Source organism: Porites lutea, chromosome 11 (assembly GCF_958299795.1).
Source record: "Porites lutea chromosome 11, jaPorLute2.1, whole genome shotgun sequence".
NCBI classification, from domain to species: domain Eukaryota; kingdom Metazoa; phylum Cnidaria; class Anthozoa; order Scleractinia; family Poritidae; genus Porites; species Porites lutea.
The window spans coordinates 13,739,127-13,749,126 of record NC_133211.1 but is presented as its reverse complement, the minus strand read 5'-3'; the positions used below and the strand labels follow the sequence as shown (position 1 = coordinate 13,749,126).

Below are 10,000 nucleotides of genomic sequence, written 5' to 3'. Positions count from 1 at the left end.
CATTTCAATGTGCATCTTGTCTTCGTTAAGTGAGTCGTCGCTTGGAATCAGCTGAAACAAATTATCAGGAGAGCTAGCCGCGGTGCAAAACAACTTCACTTTGCTCTCGTATGCAGCATCCACAAAACTTAAAAAGCGCCTGGCCTCGTTCTTCTGGTAAATATTCATTTGGGGAATATCTTCCACAAATATTGTGTGGAAATGATTACAGATGGTAATATAATCTGCTGGACCTAGCGGGGATCTACAGAGTTCGTTGAAAGAAAATCGAGCCACGCGATTCTCTGAGGCAACAGGCACGAGTACCTTCCGACCGTACACGGGAAGAGAAACCGATGAAAGCCGAAGTCCACTTCCGACTGCCTTGCAAAATGCTTCGTCCAGCGCCTTCTCTGTCTCAGCCGTGATTGGGGTAAAGTAAGTCTCCTTTCCAGGTTTCTGGAAAATTCTGTGATCTTTCTCTGAATCCATGGCTACTAGCTCACAGTGTCGTGTTAATAAACCCACAAGTGACGTCACAGAGTCCAATGCCTCTTCCTCACGTCCAAAAGATGACGTGCCAAGTTCAAAGGGGGATCTGGAAACCACGATTTTTAAAAACAATCAGTGTTTGAACTCGAGAAAGATGGCGGATTTTAAGCTCGGGAAATGAGCGTGAGGGGTGTGATTATCAGCATGTCACGAGCGTGGGACAAAGAAAAAGAGCTTGAGTTCCCGACAGCATTTAAACCTATATGACACTCCCAACACCAGGAAGGCCCTCTGCTCACTGAGATAAAGAGAGTCTCGTAGAGAGCAACGCTATACACTAGGTCAAATGTTTTACATGCGTCCTGCAAACTGCTACGATCAACATTTCCAGAGGGTATTGTATGAAATTTCGAAAGATGGTGAATTTTAAGCTCGGAAAATGAATGTGAAAGATGTGATCATCAGCACGTAGATGAACTAATGGATATTTGCCAGCAACCAGTGTGAGATGAAAATCGCCTTAAAACCAGCTTTACGATCCTTAAAAGAATAGCCCTGTGAACGAACTAAACACAATTTGACTGGCCCAAAGAAGTACACAAATGAATGGGCTTAGAAGTTGCATCTGTCAGCACGCTGAGATGAAATTGCATTAAAACCAGATTCACTATCCTTAAAAGAATAGCCGTTTGCACGAACTAAACAGACCTTCAGAAGAGCCAGATAGTCTTTTGGACAATCGGCGGGAAGGAAAACCCCTAAGCTAGAGGTCTACACTGACATACATATCTGATCCTATAGATGAGGGAATGAGCTTAAAAACTCAATAACTAAACCTTTCACTTCTGTTATGACCGAAGAAAAATTTGTAAAGAATGGCAAAGAGCCATCAGGATAATGCCGCTAAAACCTCAGCATCAATTTACACTAACAAGTTGATTTTTTTTTTTGGCAAGGGGGCATTTTTCACCTTGCTGTTTTCAACAAAGATGTCTAGCAATCCCATAAACATTGCAGTGAAACCACTTGCCCGTGGCTCGTGGTTCCACTTGAGTATTGAAATTGATGTCATTTCTATGATCGATAAAAGTACCGACCAGGGAAAATTGTTGTCAATTTATTAATGTGACTTTACATTTCTGGTCTCTATTACTTTAAATTCTTGGAATGAATGAAATCTTGTAGTAAATGTAACTGTTTAAATGTAACCTTTTCATCTGTTCTTTAATTTGGTGTATTATACGAGAAGAAAGTAATAGATTTGTCTTTAATTTGAAGACTTTGCCTTCTTTGAAGTGAAATGACTAAGACAGCTATGTAATCTTACAATACCTGTTAGATGTTGTAACAATCACTGTCCCCTTTTCCAGCATTGTTCGAAACACGCCTTCCAGGAGACGAGTAGAACCAAAGTCAGCCAGTTGCATTTCATCAAAACAGAGCAACCATGCCTCGCCAGCTAGCTCAGATGCAACGGCTTCTACTGGGGTTACATCGAATGTCACCTCATAATTTGGACAGCAAAGGTTCCAGCGATTCATTAGTGAATACAGCTGCAGCATGAAGGAATAAAAATGGACACGCTTCTTGTTTAAGACAGGAATACTGTCATAAAATATGTCCATTAACATTGTTTTTCCACTTCCCACTCCTCCGTGCAGATAGAGTCCCTGAGGTGCTTCTTGTGGTTGTGAATCTGAAGACAAAGAAATGGTTTTATGTGATAAGAAAGTGAACAGTAATCATAAATTCCAATGGGAGAAGCTTTTGATACACATTTCAAGCATGCGTGTCATCCACATTATCATGCAAAAAAAAACACTGTAGTAAGCCCCTTCAGGGGAATAAACTTTAGGGCATGATCTGACAGAGACTGAGGGGTAAATTGAATTTTTACAGAAAGCAGGATTTATTTACAGTGAAACTCCAACAATACAGACACTGAGGGGCCCATATACAGTGTCTGGTACGTGGGGTGTTGAAATTAGGAAAAATGTAAGGGCTGGGGACAAGGAAAATTATGTGTAATAACAAAGTGTCCATATTAAGCTGGTGTCCGAAAAGCGGGATTTGACAGTAATTACCGGTATTTATTTATTTTATTTATTTTAACAAAATTATACTCTCATTGGCAAAGGGCTAATCCTCACAAACAGTCAGCTTTTTCGTCTCTTTTATAAGCTTTTTACAAGGCAAACAATAATATCCACCTTAAATGTCAACTCATTAATATAATAAAATCTAGCCTGCGAGTAAGCTCTCTTGGGGCTCCCACGGGTACAGGGGTGAGGAAGGGAGAGGGGAAGGTGATGTTGCACTTGTGTCTCATAAATTTGAATATCTTTTAATTGTCCCATACTGGGATACAAAATGCTGATTGGCTGATTTTTTATCAGGCGATGACGTTATGTTCCCCAGGGAGAGCTTGCTTGCAGACTAACGGGCTTTACATATTGCTCTAAACGAGAAGATCTCTTTCAGAGATTTAACACTTTTAAAATTTCAGTATAGGTGTGTTATTTGCTAGTTGCTTAAGTAGCTTCTTTGCAGTGGGCAGAAAAGGACATGTGCTAGAGTTTATATTGCAGCGAAGGAAAAATATGTATAATTTTAGCACCTTATGCAACAGAAAAATTCTGTTTGGTGTATTCCTGTCAATTTGTAACTCGTTTTAATAGCAAAAGAGAGACGCAATTTCTCTAGATGTTCTGGACATCTTTGTTTCAAAACAATTTCAGAGAATTATAACAAAAGTCTGAGTTAAAGTACGCCACATAAGCTTGCAAAATATGTTGTTGTCTCAATGCCAAGGGCTGAAGCAGGCATAGGCAGTGGTTTTCCACTTTTTCAACATTTTTCTGTTGATCTTGCACCGTCAATGACCTGCCTATAAAAAATACTTCTGGTGTTTTATCTTTTTGCTGCAGCTGTACTTTTAGGACTTGGTTTGCTATTGCGAAATTTATCTTCCACGCATGGATGACTTTCTTGGGGATGATCCTACATGTAGTCCTTTCTCATCACAGCAGATAGTGACCAGAAAAGCTACCTTCAAAAGTTGTTTTTCAGCAAAAGTTGCAGGAAGAAATTAAAATGGATTAATGCACTTATCAGCAGCCATCCCAGGGGATCATGTGGCCATGACACAGGATTTGCTGACATTTGCTGCTAATTTTTAGCGCAAGATTGGAGAATCGAATCACTTTGCACTTTTGTAGCTGGGGAAAGACCTGCAGGATGTTTAATGCACCTAGTGGAGAAGGGCATGGTAGCTTTTTTGTGATAAAATATGTTCTTGGGTGGGGGAATTTGTAAACATCATTGTACAAATGCCAAGGGGGGCCTGGGATAGCCACTGATAAGTGCATGATGCATATGTGTTTGAGCTAATAGATTCTTATTAATTTAACTCATTTGGGTGAAATACTATGATTTGCTGCCTTTGAATTCTTAACCCATTCACCCCTGAACTACCCATAAGCACCCATGGGGATTCATGCCTCTTCTACCACTTTTGACGTCATCAGTTTTAACAGTCAAGGACAACTTTGTATGCCAACTTGTACAAGGAGAAGAGATCTTTCTAAACCATTCCAGAAAGGGCACAATTCAGTAGAGGAGAGCAGAAAGAAAGGCAAAAAACATGTCATATTGACCCGAAAATTTCCATGAAAACCTTGTTTCACCACCCACTTACCTTTCCTTTCATCTAAATTATCCTAAGATCCTAAAAGCTTTCCCTAAAACTTTTCCCAGCAAAATGAAGCCTACTAAATGTCCACCAAAAGAAACAAATTAAGGTAAGAAAAGCAAAAGAAGAGGGGAGGAGAGAACGCGAAAGGAAGAAGTCAAGACTGCTGCGACACTTTTAAACCCAAAAACTACCTCGAAATTTTGCTAAATTTCTACGCATGCCCGAACTTCGTTAGCTAATATTTTGCATCTGGATCAGAAGGCCGCGAAGTACTCGACTTTTAAACAGCTTAGTGGTAAGTTTAAGCTCTTTACAGCCAGAAAGTGACTAAAAAACCGCTCGACTAGCGTTTTTCGGCAAAATTCCCCGGGGTGAATGGGTTAAGAAATGCAAGGGCAATGTGGAAATCTTAAAATTGCCCAATGTATTAAACAAGGCCTTTGCAGCTTGATACAGTTCAAAGGGACAGAGTATACAGAAGCGTTTTATTAACAATATACAGGACTTACTTGTCTGTTGTTGTCGAGGATCATAATCCTTGAGTCGCTCGTATAAACCTTGCAACTGATAGACGACTTGAAGTTGACAGTCATCTGGCTTAAGTACTTGCCTTTCCAGATAGGAGTTGTACAGTCGTAAAGGTCCTTCATCAGAACTCGCTACTTTGCTACAATATGTTTTTCTCAACGCACAACTAAGAGCTTGAATGTCCCAGAGAAAACCGCAACGAATGACTCGTTGTGTCGATCGAACAAGTGTGGACGAGAACATTGATGTTCTGATAAATTACGAAAATACGTTTGTAGATTTTTGCTATGCTATATCGTTAGGAATTAAAGTAAATTGGAAATCGGAGAAAATAAATGATAAATTAACGTTCAGAAATTGAGTACAAGGCGAACAAATGGCCGATTACAAAACCGACCCCGCATCCGCCATCTTTGAAATTATGTAACCGGGATCACTCGCGGTAAATCCCAGAATGCAATACTCCGATGCCCGCTGGTCATGAGTCACGCACTACAGGATCTCGGCTCAGTCATCAAGTAAATTAGCTTGCGAGAAAAGGCGACGACCGGAAATACGTCTGCTGTTCGCAGGCTACAAGTACATTTGTCTAAACATGGAAGTTACAGTATGTTCTCTTGCTTGCAACTATTCCTAACCCGTGACAACTTCAGATGCTTTCGCGAGTTTTTTCTGTTTGTTTTTGTTTTGTTTTTTGTTGTTGTTGATTTCTTTGGCAAACGGATGGAGGATCCGCCCTCTGACATGGGTGAAAGATAGTACATCGTAGATACTTTTGTTTTTGGCCATCTTAGCTTAAGAAGATACAAAAAGCCAACTGCGGTGGGATAAACATAAGGAAATATAAACGCATTTCTGGAAAGAAAAAAAGACTTTAACTTGACGTTTCGCCCGGACGTTTCGTATGTTCCAACATACATCTTCAGAAGTAATAAACCGTTGAATAACAACAGAAATTTAAATGTAGAATAAGTAACTAATTAAAGAAACAAAATATAACATATAATAGAAAATTTTGCATATAAAAGCTGGAAAAGCTGGAAGGGTATTAAATTAAAAAGGTAAAGTTTTTTACTGCTGACATTTTCATTTAGGGTGTGTCCGACCGTCCTCTTGCCAAAATTTCGTATTAGTCCCATTTCATTTTATGACCAGTTGACGTGACATGTTCGGCAATAGCAGATGAGTGATTGCTATTCGTAACAGTTTGAAGTACTCCGTTTTCCTGTCATGCAATCTTCGTTTAATTTTACCTATGTAGAAATCCTGGCAGTACCAACAACTAGCCTTATCAACAAACCTGGACATATGAGAACGGGTGAGTCTGTCTTTGTAGGGAAAAAAAGACTTATACGATGCGTGGCTTTGGAAAAAAACTCGAAGGTCATACCAGCCGTAGCATTTATTGATGCAAGCCTTTACTTGTTTGGTGAGGATTCTGCTTTGTAACCCTAAATAAGGTAGAATTAAGAAGACTTCCTTTTTGGGTACTGTGGTGATTGGCTGTTTGGGTCTGTTTTGTTGCCTGTTCACTAGAACATCATTAATGTCGTAATTCAACAAACCGCTGGAATAACCGTTTTGTAATAACAGTTTTCTCAGTTCATCCAAAGAACAACTCAAAAGAGAGGGTGACGAGCAAATGCGGAAATAAGGTTTATCTTGCATTTTCTGAGTATGAAAGAGTCCCAGAATTGCGATTATCTTTCCTTATCTTTATCACCGCAGTTTGCTCAGTTTTTGTTTCTTCTAAAGATAGTACCAGCTTTAGCTTGTGGCTACCGTTCTCTTCCTCTTTTTTTTTTTTCAATGAAAAATGCTGCGAACCAACCAAATCAACACTCAGCAAGGACCCAGGGTTTAACGTCATACAAGTTCTGATCGTACCTATCTAGGCTATGAAGCCGTTTACAATAGTGATCCAGATCGATTTAGTGATAAAATGAAATAAGCAGTCTCCTTTCTTTCTCCAATTTTATTCGTCACCACCACATGATAGATAAACGCGCTAACAAATAAGCCTGAGAAAGGAGCCGACATTTCTCGACGCCACCACTGGTTAATAGGCCCTTTGCGGGACTTGGTCACGTGACCATTCTTAAGCAAAAATTATGGGGTACAGCTCTAAAAATGTCTTAGGTGGAAAGAGCACGGGAAAATTAGCCAGGAGGCCAATTTTTAGGAGACTGACACATAAGACTAAGATTTCATAGCTGCTGGAATGTTTAATAACGATTTGTATGAAAAAAGTTGCTGGAACGCATGGCGTGCGTTCCAGCGATTTTTTCCACACAAATCCTTATAATTTTCCAGAAATTCAACCAGTGGTGGCGTCGCGAAATGTTGGTTGTACTCTCAGGCTACCTAACAGCTGTACCTAAGGATTCTCTTTCTATCAAGTCAATTCTATTTGCACGTAATGAAAATTAAACAGAGTTACAGATGGTACAAGTTCCAGCTCAGCTTCATCAACCTCGTCCCAAGAGAAATTGACAGGTTCATCTGGAAAATGGCACACCCCAGCTCGTTCCCAGGGTTCTTTCCTACTCGTCCCCGTCTCTCCCTCCTGAGGAACGAGGTTGACGGTGATAAATTCTGTGTTCAAGTTTCTTTCGTTACCCCACCCCACCTTAGCAGTCCTTATAACATTCCGCACTCTTCTTTAGGATGTCTCATTTTGAGTTGACTGAGATTGAAGCAATACTGTACGTCCTTATTTACATTTAATGTTTTAAGTGAGAACTGTTCTTGACACGTTCTTAAGATAAGGTTTCAGAAATTTAGCTTTTTACAGCTTATTAAAGCTCATTTTAAAGCCGTTTCAGACATGTCCCGTTAAAGCAAATTTAGCAAGCCATAATTCATTTTGTTATTACAGAAGCACCCTTATTGCTCGTGCAAAACGATGAAAAAAGGAAGTTTTTACCATGTTTTTGGAAGATGAACAAATGGAGCCTGGTTGACAAAGTCGTCCCACCAAAAATTTTTACGTCTAGGTTTTTGAACTCTGTTGAGTTGTCTAACTTTTCGATTCTCGCGAACGGTGGTAAAAGTGGCCCCATATATATATCTTTTTTTCTGAAATAAATAGCTTGAACGTTACCTGAAAAAAGTGAACCTGCAGTGAACGATTCTTATCCGGTGTGAGGAAAGATACTTCCTTTTCTATTCACCCACACCACTCTCTATAATGACCCCATTCGGAGAGGCTCCGCCCGAAAGAGGTACCTTTTTCAGGTTTCAGGTATATGAAAGGGTAGGGATCTCACTTGTTGAAGGATATGAAAGGGTTGGCAAATTTGTCATTTCGGTCAGCAAAAAGACCTAAAAGGGCTAACAGAAGGATTTGTGGCTGTAAAAAGTGGATAAGATTTCCTGGTTTTGTGATTTAGTCATATTTTAAAGACAGTAAATTTACAGCAGTTAAAAGGGAAGCAAAGTTCTAAACTAGGCATGTGAAAGAGGTACCATTTCTTAATGGAAGTTATACGAAAGGGGTACCTTTTGAGTCAAAAGGGTAAGGGGTTGGACCTCGGGGCAGAGCCTCCCCTTATAAAACTTTACTTAGTCGGAGCAAACCCTCCTTACTACACCTGACTAATGACAATGACGACGATGATGATAACGAGAGGAAGAGGAGAAGGAGGAGGATTTTGATAATGATGATGATCATAGTGATGACGATGATGATGATGATGATGATGATGATGATGGTGATGATGATGATGATGATGGTGATGGTGATGATGATGATGATGATGATGGTGATGATGATGATGATGATGATGGTAAAAATAAGAATATTACTAATAATAACTATTTCTATTTTTCTATACATATAATTACATAAGACTAAAAATAAACTCATATGTTCACGGCAAATTTGCACAATAATTTGAAACAGTAAGAGCAATACGCGTCATCCATTTTTTTTGTGATAAATGTTGCACAAAACACAATGAAATAATAATATTCCACAAAGACATTAAGATGCTTGACAACTTCATAACACCACGTTTGAAAGCCTTGTCCAAGCTTTGATACTTCTTTAAATATAAATAATTCTCCTTAACAGAACCAACTTGCAAACCTCCACTCTTTTCACGTCAAAAATAACTCTCTCGTACCAACGTGATTTCAGTTATGCACAGGTTTCTGCCTGACGGATTTGTACTGAATTTGCCCTAACGACGTCATTCTGAACGATGCATTATACGACTCCAGAATGCCAGTCTTTCTATAGGTATGTCCATTGCCATTATATTTTTCTTTGTGTGGCTTATTCTCAAAGAGGGCAGCTCGGTTCTGGTTTTCATCCTTATTCCTCTTGACCCAATGTCCATAGATACGAAATGCACATCCATCAATCATTTTCCGCAGCGGTTTTACGCCATAAGGCTCGCGAAGAATTAAATCAAAAGTCACTGGTTGTAGCTTATTTTTTGCCAACTTCGACAATTCGTGCACCGCAATGATTGCAATAACCGTTCCCTACAATACAAAAAACAACAAAACAGTCGGTTTTTGGTGTCCCCGATTAGTAGGCTACTTGTGGCCAGCTAGAAGATTTTGACATGTTAACAAAGTTGTTCATTCATTCAATGATACTTAGTAACTTCCAAGAATACCATATCAATTCAATTCAGTCCAAGAGAAAAAAATGCAGTAGGAATAAAACAATAAACCATAGCATGTTACAGTGCAGCTTAAAAGGTGTAAATTACTTAAAACCATAGAGGAAGAACTGTACATGTACGCCACTGACATACTCGTGCACTTGCAGAAAGTCCTTAGTGACAACAACATGCATTAACCGTAGGAGTGAAAAGCTTTATAAATACTATACATGTATAGTATAAAACATATTGAGATCCAAACTTCTAATAAAATAAAGTGAATTCCTTAATTTTGCAGAGGGAGTTAACTGTTATTAGATATGACCCTTTTCCCACAACTATTTGGAATCCAAACATAATGGGTATATTATTACGTGTGCTCTTTAGACAAAACTGTCTGCTTCTCCTTCAGAAAGGATAATGAACTTACCTTGAATTTCCACCTTGCAGAAAAACCTTCATTCCGTGCTTGCTGTAAAAGAGCAATATCCACTCAAAGTTATACTTATGATTGAGTAAACAATATCATGCCTTACAGTGTACCCATGAAAATAGGTTGTTTTGAGAGAGGGGGCACATAAGACAGGTTCTTATTCTCTAAGGTGCATTTGCATTTGTTTGGAAAATCCATTAATAGATTCTTGATCTCAAATTCTTTGGATTTTATTATTTGGGTAGTATTGACATTATC

The 10,000-nt window shown here is 39.1% G+C and overlaps 2 protein-coding genes across 4 annotated transcripts in view; both read right to left on the bottom strand.

Moving 5' to 3' along the window:
* Positions 1-5,059, bottom strand: part of LOC140951586 (AFG1-like ATPase) — a 6,181-nt gene extending 1,122 nt beyond the window's left edge. Inside the window, exons 1-3 of the mRNA XM_073400870.1 lie at positions 4,675-5,059; positions 1,804-2,167; positions 1-577 (exon numbers count right to left, since the gene is read on the bottom strand). The exon at positions 1-577 is cut by the window's left edge and continues 1,122 nt beyond it. Of these exons, the coding sequence (XP_073256971.1) occupies positions 1-577; positions 1,804-2,167; positions 4,675-4,936 (1,203 nt within the window). The 5' untranslated portion in view covers positions 4,937-5,059. The remainder of the gene's footprint in view (positions 578-1,803; positions 2,168-4,674) is intronic.
* Positions 5,060-8,410: 3,351 nt separating this feature from the next.
* Positions 8,411-10,000, bottom strand: part of LOC140951814 (phosphorylase b kinase gamma catalytic chain, skeletal muscle/heart isoform-like) — a 19,283-nt gene continuing 17,693 nt past the window's right edge. Inside the window, exons 12-13 of one of the 3 annotated variants that reach the window (XM_073401167.1) lie at positions 9,740-9,781; positions 8,411-9,184 (exon numbers count right to left, since the gene is read on the bottom strand). In XM_073401167.1, the coding sequence (XP_073257268.1) occupies positions 8,831-9,184; positions 9,740-9,781 (396 nt within the window). In that variant the 3' untranslated portion in view covers positions 8,411-8,830. The remainder of the gene's footprint in view (positions 9,185-9,739; positions 9,782-10,000) is intronic. The other 2 variants (XM_073401168.1, XM_073401169.1) reach the window with 2 other exon arrangements.